The sequence below is a fragment of the Lissotriton helveticus genome, chromosome 1_2 (genome assembly GCF_964261635.1).
Source record: "Lissotriton helveticus chromosome 1_2, aLisHel1.1, whole genome shotgun sequence".
Taxonomy (NCBI): Eukaryota; Metazoa; Chordata; class Amphibia; order Caudata; family Salamandridae; genus Lissotriton; species Lissotriton helveticus.
Window position 1 is genome coordinate 77,773,886 of NC_136058.1, and position 15,727 is coordinate 77,789,612.

At 48.9% G+C, this 15,727-nt stretch overlaps 1 protein-coding gene across 2 annotated transcripts in view; it reads left to right on the top strand.

Annotated features, from left to right (window-relative positions):
• Positions 1 to 15,727, top strand: part of SERBP1 (SERPINE1 mRNA binding protein 1) — a 204,204-nt gene that overhangs the window by 86,285 nt on the left and 102,192 nt on the right. For both annotated transcript variants that reach the window (XM_078668857.1, XM_078668859.1), the window contains exon 5: positions 12,167 to 12,241. In XM_078668857.1, coding sequence (XP_078524983.1) covers positions 12,167 to 12,241 — 75 coding nt within the window. The remainder of the gene's footprint in view (positions 1 to 12,166; positions 12,242 to 15,727) is intronic.

The following is a 15,727-nucleotide window of genomic DNA, read 5'->3' on the forward strand; positions in this document are numbered from 1 at the left end:
TAAATCAAAAGAACTTTTGGCATGCTTGAGATACTGTAAAGAAACATACGGGCATCAGAAGCAAAAAAAAAGACGCTGCGAGGCAAAGAGAGAAAGGGACGCGGGACAGATAGAGAAAAGAAGAAACGGGTAAAACAAGACGGAGGGCATTGCTGTGGGGAGGGGGGAGGAGAAATGCGACACGGCGGGCAGGGGAGGGGGCGGAGCGGGGAGAGCGGCATGAGGGTGTGAAAGCAGCAGGGGCCTGGAGTGCGGCTAAGGGAACTGAAGAAACGCGACACGGCAGGCAGGGGAGGGGGCGGAGCGGGGGTGTGGGAGGAGTGCGGCTGAGGGAAAATACATGCAAGCAGGCGGCTGGGGGCATGTGCACGCGCTTTTAAGCTCAATGCACATGCGCATTAAGCTTGAATTTCACGGGCACTGCAAGGAATCGCCACGATTCCTTGCAAGTTGGTTAAAGACTGTTTAAGCCCCAATAGTCTCGCAAGCTCGATGCGCATGCGCATCGACAGGCGAGACCTAAAAACTTGTCTGATCCTCTATCGGCTTGCACTGCTGCTGAACCTTAAAAGGAGGCTGTACAGGCTTACTGGCGGCAGAGGTGTTTAGTTCTTCTGTTGGGGTGAAGACTGCAAATTCACAGGGATCTACTCCTTTTTTAACAGGTTGCACCCAGCTTCATGCATGCCTCACCCGGCTCCCTTCCACCCCACTGCCCTTTATTTTGTGGGACACACCACCCCCTGCTTCTTTTTGGCTCCGTCAATCTCCCCAATCCTTCCCATGCATCCTCTTCTGTGGCTGAACCCACTTTCCCCAACAACCTTAGGACACTCCTTGATCGTCTCTTCTCTAACCCATTGTCCCCCACCCCAAGTCTCCTGTGTCCCGGACACTTCATTTACCCCCAACTGCTCTTTGCACCTTGGGAATGGAAGTTGTCAGCTGCCAAAGAGCATAGTTTGTTTTTAAATGTACATCTGCACTCTGGCATCGGACATCCTTCTGCTGAGAGGCGTGGTGCTGCTAGACCTCTGCCAGGTCAGTCTGTAAAAGACACACAATTGATGGACGGAATGCAGAACAAATAAAAACATTCACCCCAGTCAAGAGATCTGGGTTAAATCCATCGTTCTTTTGCTGCCATGCCACCCCAGTTTAGACCTGGCCATATGCAAATCCGTGTTGACCCTGTGCCTCATGGGAACAGTCTAGCCCGAACTGCCAAGCCAGGTCCTCCCTGGACCGGAAATAAGCATCCTAGGACCATTTTCGGGGAATATCACCTCTTCAGCCAGGATAGCTTGATTCCAGTTGCATAGTGAGCCCAGGACCCATGTCTGGGCCTGCCTGGCGCACTTAAGGCGAGAAAGCAAAAGGCACACAATTGTTGGACGGAATGCAGGATGCTTGTTTCCGGTCCAGGGAGGACCTAGCCTGACAGTTCGGTCTGGACTGTTCCGATGGGGCACAGTAAAGATTGATTTGCATATGGCTGGGTTCAAACTGGGGTGGCGTTGTAGTCAAAAGAACAATGGATTTAATCCTGATCTTTTGACCTGGGGAGAATGTTTGCATTGTCAGCATTCCGTCCATTTTTATGCCCAGACGTGGGTCCCTTGGTCACTGCCACTGGATTAAAGCTAGCCTCGCTGAAGAAGGGCGATATACCCTGAAACTTGTCTCAGGGTGCTTGTTTCCGGTCCAGGGAGGACCTGGCCTTGCAGTTCGGTCTGGACTGTTCCCATAGGGCACGGGGTCAAGACTGATTTGCATATGGCTGGGTCCAAACTGGGGTGGCATAGTGGGCAAAAGAATGATGGAGTTAACCCAGATGTTTTTGACTGGGGGAGAATGTTTGCATAGTCAGCATTCCGTCCATTTGTTTGCTGGAACACAGGTCTGTGACATCAGTCTCCATTAGTGGCAGACCAAGGGCGGAACTGCATTTTGTGACGAGAACATGTTCTGCCCAGTGCAGCAATGCCGCTAATTCTGTAGTTACCGGCTGCACATTTAGCTTTTTCTCGACACAAAATCGGTTGGGGGGGTGTGTGGGGGGGTTGGTCTGTTAAAGCAGTTATACCTGCCAGGGACGTAGCATTAATAATGCTTTCAAAGGCTCTGCGTAGTTGTGCCTTTAAATTACCTGTGAACGTCAATTATGGCTTTCCTGAATCCCTTACTAAATTGCCTGTTCGGGTGAAAATCAGAATACGATCAAGATTTTCTAATGTAAGAAGTGTTTTTTCTTTATATACAATTGGACCTCAGATTGAACTGGAAATCCGTTACCTTTTGATACTAAGGGATTAAGATCTACCATTACCCCACTGATTTGCAGGATTGAAATCTGGGTAGAGTAGCATAGTCCCTCTCAGCCCAGTTTGCTTTTTGGTCTGCTCTTCCACTTTCAGTAATGGGCCATTTAACACGAGTGAAGATGGTTGTGCTACCCCAGTTATGTTATTTTGCCAACCTTCACCTGCTCATCCCTAGTTTCTTCTTCAGACACCTCAACATGTCCACCGTCTGATTTTTGGGGCTTGGTTTTTGTCAGTAGCTCTTTTCACTCTAAAGCGGACTATTACAGTGGGTGGATTAGCCCATCTAGACTTGGAATGTCATTATTTAGCTGCACAGCTCCAGTGGGTGTTTCTCTGGCCGTCTGGCTGCCCCAGCATAAAACTAGGTTTATCCGTAAAGACTAGAAGGATGGCACTACCCAATGCCACCCAAGGTTATTTAATGTGGCTTTCTCTTACCCTACTAGAACCCGTAAACTCAGCAAAATGAAGAAACTACCGTCTTGCAGTACCTTTTGCTAGGCCTCCTGACTTGTACAGGATGGTTTTGCTTCGGGCAAGTCCATCAGGGGCATGTTGAAGGCCTCTCAAAATTGCGGTCTTTGAGGCGAGCTACTAATTTTCCAAACCCTTATGGCAGACAAGTCTACAACTCGGTCAATTTCTTTCTTACAAACACCATAAACAGTCATATAATGCCCTATTTCATGTCCATCACCTAGCATTAACCTACATAAAGTGTACCAGATGCTTTACACCATAGGACTGGCAGAAAACTGATAAAGGGTATGCAGACCTTTCCTGCAACATGCTAATTGGTATACTCAATTAATATTCTAAACTGAGTCTATCTTACATCGACCCACATTAACAAAATATGCCTGGGAGCTGTAGTTGCATTTCCTCGCTGTATGCAATCCGATGCAGATGTTTCATATGCATTTCTCTCCCCAGGCTCCTTTCATACTAGCAAAGAGTTGTCAAGGTGTTGTCGGCCACGATAGGCCGTATACCACAAAATTCCCCAGAAGTGGTCCTATTGGGCGTATTACGCCGCCTTAAGTGTGAGAAACCCTTTCAGTCCCTCAAAACTGTCTCTTCTAGCAAAACCCATTATTATACTGCCCAGGAAGGATTCACTTCCTCCTGTAATTGTAGGTTGGACTAATGTCTCGTTTTCTTGGTTTCGATCTGCCAGCACCTGGTTACACAGGAAGGAATGAGCCGTCCTGATCAAATATTTATTGCACAGGCATTAGATATTTTGTTGGAGGGCTTTAAAGACTGCACCAAGGATGGTCTCACCTAATGTAACCTCCCAACACATGCACTTAGTTTCTACATAGCAGTTGTTCTTGCCATATCCAGGCAACCACTCAAAGCAATGGTTTAAGGGAGCTTCTCTCCGACACATTGTAATGTTTTCCCCTAGGGAACACTTCCTTCTAAGCACCACATGTGTCATTGCTTTGTTTCCCTACACTCATAAGAAAAGCAGCGGCAGCTGATCATGGGGCTGGAGAGGGACAATTAGGGGTCCGTTTGTTACACAGAAAAACTTTAACACTTATGCTAACTCTTCATAAATTGCCCAGCACTGTTCTTCTGTACTTGTACGATGGAATCTATTGCCACATACATAGCTGCCTTCATGCTATGTAACTGCTTTTGACATGCAACAATTATCTTTTTTCAAAACGCGTGGTAGTGTTTCAGTTTCGTGCATTAGATCACAACATTGCATTCACATTTATTTGTGGTGAGTTTCTAAACATGAACTTTAAAACATTCATTAACCCTGTTCTTAACACCAAGAGTAAACAAATTGTCAGGACTTTCTTACATTATTTCCAATATTATGGATGGTGGAACATTCCAGGCTAATAAAACATACTAGTGAGTTTTTTGTACGCAGTCCATCTTAAACTGAATTACTTGAAAGTGCTCTCAAATGCAACTATCAAGTAAATTGGACACCTGAAGTTAATTGATTTTACTAAGATCCCACAATTTAACCATATAGGAAATTGCACTTAAACCATTCATTAGATTAATTTCTCTTTAAGACCAGGAGACTGTTTTTGTATAACTCTAAGATGAATAATATACTGTTAAATAAATACAGATCACAGTCTAATCTGAAGCACTATCTTGAAAGAAAAAAAGTCCCTAATGAAGGGTAGGGAACGCAAGACACCATATGCTAATATTCCTTTTTAGGTCTCGGCCTGCCAAAGACTGCGCAGTCGAGCTGACGAGACTTAATGAGAGAGGATTGTTCACTAGCGAGGTTAAGTCCCGCCCCTCTTCTCCATTGGCTTGCGTACTAAACGGTGGCCAGCCATTGGAGAAGAGGTCCTAGTGATCTTCTTTCTCTCTAAGCCCCGTCCTTTTCAGACTGGGTTACTTGACTTCCTGCTGGCTTAAAAGCTTTCTTATCTTCTTTATGGGGCCATCTCTCGCCCCAATAAAGAAGATAAAGCTTTCACGCCACCAGTAAGTCAGGCCAAGCCAGTCTGAAAGAACGGCTCTAAAAGCGGAAAGTTGACGTCATTCCGAGCGCTTGTTTTCACCATTCTTGTCACAGACCACGCTGCCGCCCGGAGAAGGAAGCCTCTTCCTCGCCCATTAGGAGTTTGTGGAGCCTTCTTGAAACGGGGTTTAAGGGATGCTTGGGACCCCCTCGTCTGCCGAACCGACAGTCGTGTGCGGCTGCCACACCCCGCCCGTGAGATGACGGAACAGCTGCTGCGGACGTGAACGGTAGGTGGGTGACCGCCGCCTTCCGGATAATGCTGGCGCTCTGGACATTGCTTGCCTGGGGTGACGACTTCCCTTGTAAACTCCTGGCTCGCAAGACAGTTTTACCGCTCTCATAAAAACACCCCGCGCTCGTCAAATGAAATACGCAGCATTTTCAGATTTCACTTGGAGAGCGTGGGGTGTGTTTCGTTCCCACGGTCTCTGAAGTCGCATCTAGGTGCTGTGGGTGGTCCATTCTGCAGGGCTGTAGGGGGCGCTGTGTAGAGTGCCTTCACTGTTCGGGGTCCCGCCTTCTCGAGTATTATCTCTCTCCACCCAGACATATGTCCCGGATAGCACCCCCTCCCGTTGTCAGACGCTGATTGTTCCAAACTCTGATTGTCCTAATTTACACCTTTGCCTTCACATGTACTGACTAATTTGTGCCCCCCTCTCTGCTAAAGGGAATACTGCTCCCTCTTATCCTGCAGTGGACGTCTCTCGCCAGTGACCCGGTCACGCCCACTTCCTAATCTGCCACACGGCTTTCTCCCACTGAAGTGTGTGCTCTTCCTTTGACACCCCACCCCCACTCTCATATGTGCCAAGTCTTCACCCCTCCCCCAAAACAGCACCGGGATTGCTATTCAGAGTCGCAAATATGCAGATGGTGGTCGACACCTTGTCCCCTCCAAGGTGACCCTGTGGGTTCTCAGCCCCAGACTTATAAAGGGCTCGGGGTCTCCTTAAGTGTAGGGATGTAACCATACATGTTAACACACTGGAATTACTAGATGATGTAACCTCCACAGTCAGGAAACGTGGGTGTGTAAATGTCCCTGTAGTATGTAGCTGTATATATCCGGTTACGCTTGCAGTGTGACTACCAAGGTTACAAGGAAGCCTAACCGCATAATTCTAGATTCTTTAGGAGTGTGGAAATGTCATTAAAGACTGTTTCACACCCTGGAAATGTAATTGCAGATGCCTCTTAAGCAACTATTGTACATTTCAGGCGACCCATGGGGTGTTAGCACAGCTGTTTGGGAATGTGCAGTGCTGCTGTGTTCAGTAGATTTGCAGAGGCGGGGCAGCTGTGGGAACGAGGTTAGACAACTCGGGCAATGAGTAGGTAAGTCGGTGATCAGCCTAAACTGGGGAATGACTGCCCGAATGCTGACTGACCAGCTTTGGAAATCTCAACTGATCATTTATTCAGAGAGCAGAACATGCTGCCGAGAGGATGGAGGGGGCAGGAGGAAGGAGGGGTCAGGCAGCCATGAAAAGAGAATACTGTGTAACCTGGTTCCTATGCTTCGAGCCTTTGCTGGCTCTTGGAATTATGCTCTGGGGCTCTGTGTGAGTGTGGGGCTCTGTGTGGGTGTTAAGTTATAGCACATTTATAACGCGCACTGATACGCTCGAGTGTCCTGGCGCGGAAATAAGCTGAGGTCTGAAGCAAGAGAACACATTAGATGGCCTGACTAAACAGATGCGTTTTCAAATGCCTTTTAAAGAGTTGAAACTCTTGGGTAAGTTGAAGCTCAGGGGGAAGCAAGTTCCAGGCAGCAGCGGCTTTAACCGAAAGCGACTGGCCACCCAAGCGAACTCTGCGAAAGCACGGAACAATCATCCGGCGGGCTGAAGCAGATCGCAAAGGACAGTACGTCACTTAAAAGGCGAACCTCTTCCTGAGCTAGGAAGGACCTGAGCCATGAAGAGCCCGGTGTGCTAAGGTAATTGCTTTAAACTGCACCCGTTGGACGACCGGCAGCCAGTGCAGTTCACGTAGGCACTGACGGGCGCTGGATCTCCTAGGAGCGTTAAAGAGGAGTCTTGCCGCGGCATTCTGAATGATTTGTAGTTTCCGCAGTAGATAGCTGGGCAGGCCTATAAAAAGAGCATTAATTGTGGGTTTCTAAAGTGCTAGAATCGACTCCCGAAGGAGTATCTCTGCGCTGTAGACCGCTGGGGAACCCGTCCTGGCTTTCCCTGTGAGATGGTCCCTACTGGGTATCTCCAAGGTGAAACCAGGCATCCCCGGCGTATGTGGGGGGCTGTTGTGGAGATGAGGCAAGCTAAAGCCCAGAGTTGCCGAGTGTGATCCCTGGTTAGAGTAGGCACCGAGGCGAGAATTATCGAGTCCGCTGACCCTGGTCCTCGACCCTGCCGCGTCGGGAATAGAACCCTGGTCCCGGGCCGTCCTCTGCTTCCGGGTCTGCCACCTCTAACCAGTGAGCCACACCACACCATTGGCATAGTCCAGCCTCGATAGGATCAAGGCGCGGGCAATCGTCTCCTTGGCCGCCCGCGGAAGCAGAGGAAAGATTTTCCTGAGTTCCTTGAGGGTGCCGAAGCAAACTCCGGTCAGTTTTTTAACATGGTCCGCAAACTGTAAATCCTCACTGAACCAAATCCCCAGCTTTTTGGCAGGGCCTTCCACCGCACGAGGGCTGGGGAAGTCAGGAGGCCATAGGTGGTCTAAAATCCAGAGGAAACTGACCATACAGGAGTACTTCAGATTTGTCCTCCTTGCATTTGAGAGAGGCTTGGGCAAGCCAGCGGAATACGGACGTTAGACACTTCTGGGTAGCGTCAGTGGACAGGTCTGAGCCGCTCCAATTGAATCGCAGCTGCGTATCACCAGCATACGCCATCACTTTTGCTCCCAGCGACTCAGCCAGGTAGACCAGCGTTGTAAGATAAATGTTAAACAGGGGACTTAAGGTTGAACCCCTGTTGCCAGGTTCCTGACAGAGGAAGCACAAGGGCCCATGCAGACCTGCTGCAAGCGAGAGTCCAGAAAGGATTTCACCCATTCCCAGGCCAGACCTGAAATCCCAATCGCCGATAGCCTGGCCAAGAGCAGCTGGTGGGGCACCGTATCGAAGGCGGCAGAGGTCAAGCAAAATCAGGGCCGCCCTGCTGCCCCCATCCAGGCACTCCCTGATAGCCTCCGACATTTCCACCAGGGCCGTCTCAGTGCTATAGGCAGACCGAAATCCGGACTGAGCAGAATGTGGGGCTCGGTGTGGGGCTCTGTGGGGGTGTGGGGCTCTGTGTGTGTATGCAAATGCAATAGGTCTCGCATTTGCGGGAGATTAAGCTATTGACAGCCATTTATATATCTGTTTTCAAAACCAACACATAAATACATTTGTCATTTACAATGCCAATAGCTCAAACTTTTGCAAAGGCGAGACCGTTGCATTGTAAATGCTTGTTTCTTTTAGACGTATAGCTATTAAAGAGGTGTGCAAGCCACTGAAGGCTTGAGCCCGAAGTTTTTCTCTGCTTGAGGTCCTGTTGAAACCTTGATCCATATCGAGCAGAGCTGTCATGTGACTTCTGCCTGCCTCCTTCCCTCTACCCAGGATGTAGAATTAGGGACAGGGCTCTTTTGAACTAGGGATCCAGATTAGTCTCTGCAACAGCTTAAAATCCTCTGAGTCTGGTTAACCACGTAATCTTCCCATGCCTATTAACAACTAATGTGACGGGCAGTGTAAGTGGTACTCAAAGTGCCCCATTACCTTTGGGTCGAGTTCACGCTATATTACCAACATTCCCACTCTCGCCAAACATTTAGAAAAATGCGTCCAACTACAACTGACAAAGCACATAGAACAGTTTGATCTCCTCAACCCACATCAATCAGGCTTCCGAGCAGGGCACAGCACTGAAACAGCTATGACTCACATAATTGACGACGCCCTCCAAATTTTAGATCAAAATGATACCTGCCTCATCCTCCTTGATCTCTCTTCAGCATTCGACACAGTGAAACATGAGAACTTACTCGAACTCTTAAAGACAAGAATGGGCTTCTCTGGGACTGTTCTTCGTTGGTTCACTTCCTTTCTACACAACCGGTCTCAAAAATTCAAGAGCAAAAACTTGATGTCCTCCCCAGTAGTCCTCCCCAGTACCAGTATCGTTGGGTGTCCCTCAAGGATCCTGCCTATCCCCTACTTTGTTCAACCTAGTTATGGAACCTCTCACCACCCTGCTACAAGCATCCAATGCACACTTTCACATGTACGCCGATGACACTCCACTATATCTCAAGTTACAATCCCCCAAAGACATCTTGCGTCTGAACTCAACGATCAGAAGCACCCAATCTTGGCTGGCCGATAACCACCTCAAACTCAATGCTATGAAAACGGAGTTCCTCCTAATCTCACCTCCCACGAAAATATCTTCCGCACAAACATGACTTAAGCACCTAACAGCACTCAATGTCCAACCGACCATCGTGGATTCAGCAAAATCCTTAGGCATAACACTTGACACCAACCTCAACATGCAGCAGCATATCAGCAAGGCAACTAAGGGGGCGAACTACCAAATAAATACCTTGAGGAAACTTAAACCCTTCCTCCCAGCAAAAGACTTCCAAACCGCAGTACAAGCACTAGTCATCCCTCGCATAGACTACGGCAGCGTGGCCCTCTGCGGCCTCCCCCTAACTACAACTGCACCCCTCAGAGCGTCACTAAACGCGGCAGCAAGACTCATCACTGGATCTAAAAAACTCTTGCATATCTCCCCTGACTTTAAATCTTTGAACTGGCTGCCTCTTGAAGCCAGAATACAACTGAAAATTGCCTGCATGACGCACAAGGCTATACACCTGAAATCACCCGGCTACCTCACTCATAAGTTGACAATTTCAGGCGGGTCCAGAACCACCAGAAGTACAAACAATCTTCTGCTGAAACCTCGAAGATTCCGGAAGGAAAAAACCTACAAACGCTCCTTCTCAGGAATGGCGCCTAGGATCTGGAACGCACTCCCTCCTGAAACCAGACTCATCTCCTCCACTCTTCTTTTTAAGAAAGAAGTCAAAAATATCCTTATGGCTAAATACACTTGAACAACTACGTTTGATTTACAATGCGATCAGTATTACCGGTCCGGTTCCCATGCACATGTGATTTTATTTGTATTAGGCTAAAGTGTTTAGGTTCTTGCTCCCTCATATCTGTATTTTCTATTTTTGTATTATCTACATTGTTTTGATGACCTACGTTCCAATTATGCCATGCTACCTCATACCTGTAATATATGTAATATTTTTACTATCTACATTAACTTGATGACCCACCTTCCTACTATGCTCCCTTGTTTACCTACCCTTCCACCTGCCTTTGTAAAGCGCTCTGTTATCTGCAAAGATCTTGTTCGCGCTATATAAAACTTTCAAAAGAAATAAATAAATGGCAGAAGGGTGGCTTTACTTCTCTAGTGCTTGGGGCTGAACAACTCGCATCTATGCGCTATGAGCAGACCTACTCGATTGGCCCTTATGTTTCTCGGGCTTGGTGTGGGCAGTGACCCCTTCCGTCTTCAAGTGCGGTGACAACAGACTGTGCACATACAATGCGCTCCCTTCTCATCTGGGCATACTGTAGAAACCTCCCCATGAGTAAACAAGCATTTACAATGCAATAGATCTCACATTTGCAAGAGTTTGAGCTATTGGCATTGCAAATGACAATGCTTTTTATTTGTGTTTTGAAAACCTGCAAGCATTGTGTAAACACCTACTTTGTACTTAGTCTCTGCTAATGAGAAGCACATAAATAAAAAGCATTGTAATTTTCAATGCCAATAGCTCAAATTCTCCCAAATGCGAGACATATTGCATTGCAAATGCTTGTTTTCTTCATTGTGTATGAAAGCACTTTAAAATGTGAGTTCCGAATACCAGTTTTATTACAATCTGTTCTATTTGATTTAATGTATTAACGACAATGCTTCACATGTTAAAGAAGTACACTTCTTTTGAATTAGATCATATTTTACATGTTTTATGATTTACCCAGCAAACATCATGGCTTGGCTCGTTTACAGCCTCTAAGATCCGAGCCAGACCCATGGCTCTGCACTTAATTTGTTAGCACCTCCACCTTAAAGCTCTTCAGTGCTGTGGTTGAAGTGTAGTAAAGTATGGATACTGCTTTGGGGACGGAGTCAGTAGCTCAGAGGCGTGATCAGAGGCATGGCTAAAAACAGCAAAATATTCTGTAACTATTTTATTGATCTCAGTCAAGTGATTACATATTAAAACAACACCGAAAAATGAATAACTGTTAAACTAATCAGTGGGAAATGCACTATTGGTTAATGCGATCAGTACAGATGTGTGTGTGCGCAACCAGAAGCCCCCAGAATTGAATCTGGTTTGGTGCAGCAGGAAAAATTGACTTGTGTATTTTTAGTGCTAGTAGGTCCCTGATAGCACTCCTAACCGGCTTTTCTGATAAACACTATCTTAGCGGCAGTTTTGTCAGTCCTGCTTTGTCAGATAACCCCCCAATTCCCAAAAGGTGGTCTTAGATGGCAACTTAGTCATTGGGCTCTCTCCCATTGTCAATACAGGCTTGTTTAAAGACAACAAAGTGTACTAGTGAGGGTGGACATACATGCAGTGATGGAGCCATAGAGCGTTTGTCACATGCATGTCCATCCAATGTGGTATTTAGTTTCACAGCTTGTTGGAAGGGTTACCCATAAGTTTATGGGTGTAACCATGAAGTATGCTTTATTTTACTCCAGTGAACGCTCCTCTCCCAATCCTGATTTTTACCAATCCTGCTGTATTCTCTCCAACACAAAAAATAGTGTAATATTTACCCAGGTGCTGATCAGTCTGTGATGGGAGTTTTTTTAAATACTCTTGTGGTAGAACTCTGGTTACAGGCAAGGAGAGTTTAGTATCGTTTGGCAACACAGCTGAATGACTACTTGGACATCAGAACTGTAAACCACGTTACACATCACGTCATACACATGATAGCGTCTGTCATCCATTTCTCAGGCTTCAAGGTTTGATAAGGAGATCCACATAAGATCTCAGCGCTTATATGTGCATCAATTCCCTTTTAAACCGGTTACAAAAATGGAAACGAAGTTCTCAAAATGGAGCAAGCCATGGTATTGTAGTGTTTATTTTTATATGGATATGGGACTCCTCATTACAAATGTTTGCCATTATTCATGTTTTTACCTCTAACATGCACAGCCGTATTACGCAAACCAAAAACCGGTACTCCTTGACTTAGTCACTACTAATTAAGTTGAGAAGTTGAAAGTTGTTTTTTTGATTATAGTGAAATGGACCACTCTGCTGTGACGGAAGAAACTCCAGAGGGAGAGGAGCACCCTGTGGTTGACTCTGAGAACAAGTAAGTGCTCTTTTATTTTTAATGTTAAAGTACTTTTACGAGATGTGTTAATTTTGTGATTATGGAAAAATTAAGTGTGCCGGCTAGTGCAAAGTTGCTGCTCGTGCAGTTACAATCTGAAAGAGACTATTAGTTATAGATTCCTTACCTTATAAATTACCTCCAGGCGTCAGACTGGATCCGGAGATTTTTTTTACTGCATTATCCCTGTGTCAATCTGTGTTCGCCGTTCGTGTAGTAGTGATCGCCAGAATGTCGTCGCGGTATGTACTTAGACACCACCTCTGTGCGCTGAAGTTAGTTATTTCTTTTCCCACACCAGCCAGCGCAGATCCGGAGAGAGCGTTACCCTAGTCACTTTTTGAGTAAAGTTTTTTTCGACTTTTGTTGATGTCTTTTCGAGTTGGTTGGTGCACATAATCAATAAATCACGAAATTTGTATAGCGCGCTACTCACCCGGAGGGTCTCAAGCTGCTACTGCTCGAACAACCAGGTCTTGAGTTGCTTCCTGAAGGAGAGGTGGTCTTGGGTCAGGCGGAGGTGGATGGGGAGTGAGTTCCAGGTCTTGGCTGCCAGGTAGAAGGATCTTCCTCCCATGGTGGCTCTTCGGATGCGAGGAACGGCGGCGAGGGCGTGGCTGGTCGATCGTAGCTGGCGGGTGGGGATGTAGAAGGTCAGGCGGTTGTTGAGGTACTTGGGGCCCAGGTTGTGGAGGGCCTTGTGAGCGTGGGTGAGGAGTCGGAACGTGATTCTCTTGTTGACTGGGAGCCAGTGCAGGTCTCTCGTGTCCGGAGTTGTGGCTGTGTCGGGGGATGTCCAAGATGAGTCGTGCGGAGGCGTTCTGGATGCGTTGGAGTCTTTTCTGTAGTTTGGCTGTGGTTCCGGTGTAGAGGGTGTTTCCGTAGTCCAGTCGGCTGGTGACGAGTGCTTGGGTGACCGTCTTCCTGGTTTCGGTGGGGATCCAACGGAAGATCCTTCGGAGCATGCGTAGGATGTTGAAACATGATGATGAGACGGCGTTGACTTGTCTGGTCATTGAGAGGGAGCAGTCCAGGATGAAGCCCAAGTTGCGTGCGTGGTCCGTAGGTTTGGGTGCGCTGCCCAGGGCAGGGGGCCACCAGGAGTCGTCCCAGGCCGAGGGTGATGGTCCAAGGATGAGGACTTCCGTCTTGTCTGAGTTCAGTTTCAGGCGGCTGTTCGACATCCACTCGGCTACGTCTTTCAACACTTCGTTTAGGTTGGTTCTGGCGGTGGCTTGGTCGTTGGTGAGGGAGAGGATCAGCTGGGTGTCGTCGGCGTAGGAGATGATGTTGAGATTGTGTTGGCGTGCGATGGCTACGAGGGGGCTCATGTAGATGTTGAAGAGGGTGGGGCTGAGTGATGATCCTTGTGGTACGCCGCAGATGACTTAGGTGGCCTCGGATCTGAACGGGGGGAGGCGGACTCTCTGGGTTCTTCCGGCGAGGGACGAGATGATCCACTCTAGTGCCTTCTCTTGGATTCCGATGTTGCTGAGACGCTGCACTAGGGTGCGGTGGCAGACCGTGTCGAACGCTGCGGAGAGGTCCAGGAGGATGAGGGCCGCTGTTTCCCCGTTGTCGAGCAGGGCGCGGATGTAGTCAGTGGCTGCGATGAGGGCGGTCTCTGTGCTGTGGTTGACCCGGAAGCCGGACTGCAAGTGGTCGAGGGATCAGTTTGTCTCAAGGAAGGTGGCAAGCTGTCTGACGGTCTTCTCTATGACTTTGGCCGGAAAAGGGAGGAGCGAGATGGGGCAGTAGTTCTTGAGGTCGGTGGGGTCTGCTGATGGTTTCTTCAGGAGGGCGCTGAGTTCGGCATGCTTCCAGCTCTCCGGGAAGGTTGCGGTGTCGAAGGAGCAGTTGAGGATGTCCCGGAGTTGGGGTGCGATGACTGAGTCGGCCTTGTTGAAGACTTGGTGGGGGCATGGGTCGGTTGGAGATCCGGAGTGGATGGTGTTCATCGTGTGGATGGTGTCTTCGGTGCTGATCTGGGTCCAGGCGCGGAGGGTGGAGGTGGGGGGGTGTCGGTTCGGTGGTTGGGTGTGTGGTCTGGGCGCCGAAGCTGTTGTGTATGTCGGCGATCTTGCTGTGGAAGAACGAGGCGAGTGAGTCGCAGAGGTCTTGTGAGGGAGTGATGTCGTTGTTTGTGGCGCTGGGGTTGGAGAGCTCTTTGACGATCCTGAAGAGTTCCTTGCTGTTGTGTGCGTTGTCTAGTCGTTCCTTGAATGCTGTCTTCTTGGTGGTGCGGATCAGCTGGTAGTGTTTGCGGGAGGCGTGCTTGTAGGTGGTCATGTTGTCTGTAGTCGGGTCTTTGCGCCAGGCTTTCTCGAGGATGCGGCAGTTCTTCTTGGATGTCACCTCGTCGTACCGGCTTCAAACCTTGTGACCCCTGTCACAAATTGATGTCTCACGGATCCACACCTTGTGTGCCTCTGGTGCCTGGAGCACGACCACAACCCAAAGTGGTGCTCAGACTGTGCGGGAGAGGTCCTGAGAACTTCTCGAGGCATGGCAGTCTGCTCCGTGCCGGTCAAGAGGGAGGTTGCGGAGTCGCCATCATTAATCTTTAAGGTCTTTGGGTAGAAGAAGGCGGCGAGGAAGCAGTCTATCTTCGCCTTCTCCCCGTCGGCCAACGCGTCGCAGGACGCGGAAAGTTGTCTTCTGTCTACTCCGCAGGTGGAGCCTGCTGGGACGGCTCCAAGCTTCTCTCCCTTTCCGGGAGCCGGATCATTCCTTGCCCAGCTTTGTGCCTTTTACGAAGCCCTCCACTCCATCTTTGGGCAGCCAGACTCCACCGGCGTGCCTTCATGCCACGTGAAGTCGGCTGGGCGCTCTAAGCCTTTAATACTGGCGGCTCCGGATCTGCATGGGTTGACCCCAGACACCTTCCCCGGTGCAGATTCCATTGACACCTCTGCCACTGGTTGTGTCCCCGGCCGTCGTCTACCCCAGCCTCCCCCTCGATCTGAACACTGAGCCAGGCCGTCGTCGACTGGTACTTTTGGCATTCCTTTTCGCCCTGAGTGGCAGCCAGAGGAGTGGTAGGGTCTATGTCCCCTCTAGCACACCAGCTAGAAGAGCCAGACTGGAGAGTTGGATGATGCCTGTGGTCTGGATAATTCCCCAGACCTTGGTATGCTTTCTCTTACTACCTTGGTCACCGGGAAGGGAGCCTCCTACGCTTTAATATTGTGTAGGGTGACTGGGGCCTTGGGCCTTGATCTTCCTAAAATGGCAGTCCGGACTCTCCTCCTGACTGAGGTGCTTCGGCTGGCAGCGCCTCCTCAGAGCCCCTGCTGCCGTTCATTGAGGCCCTCACCGACATCCTTCTCGACACTTGGTCCAAGTTCAGCACAGGGGCTCCTGTGGATGGGTTGATCGCCCAACGCCACCAACCGGGCCCGGGCGACACCACGTTCCTCTTCCAACGCCCTACCCCTGAGAGCTTGGTGGTTCAAGCCTCAACCT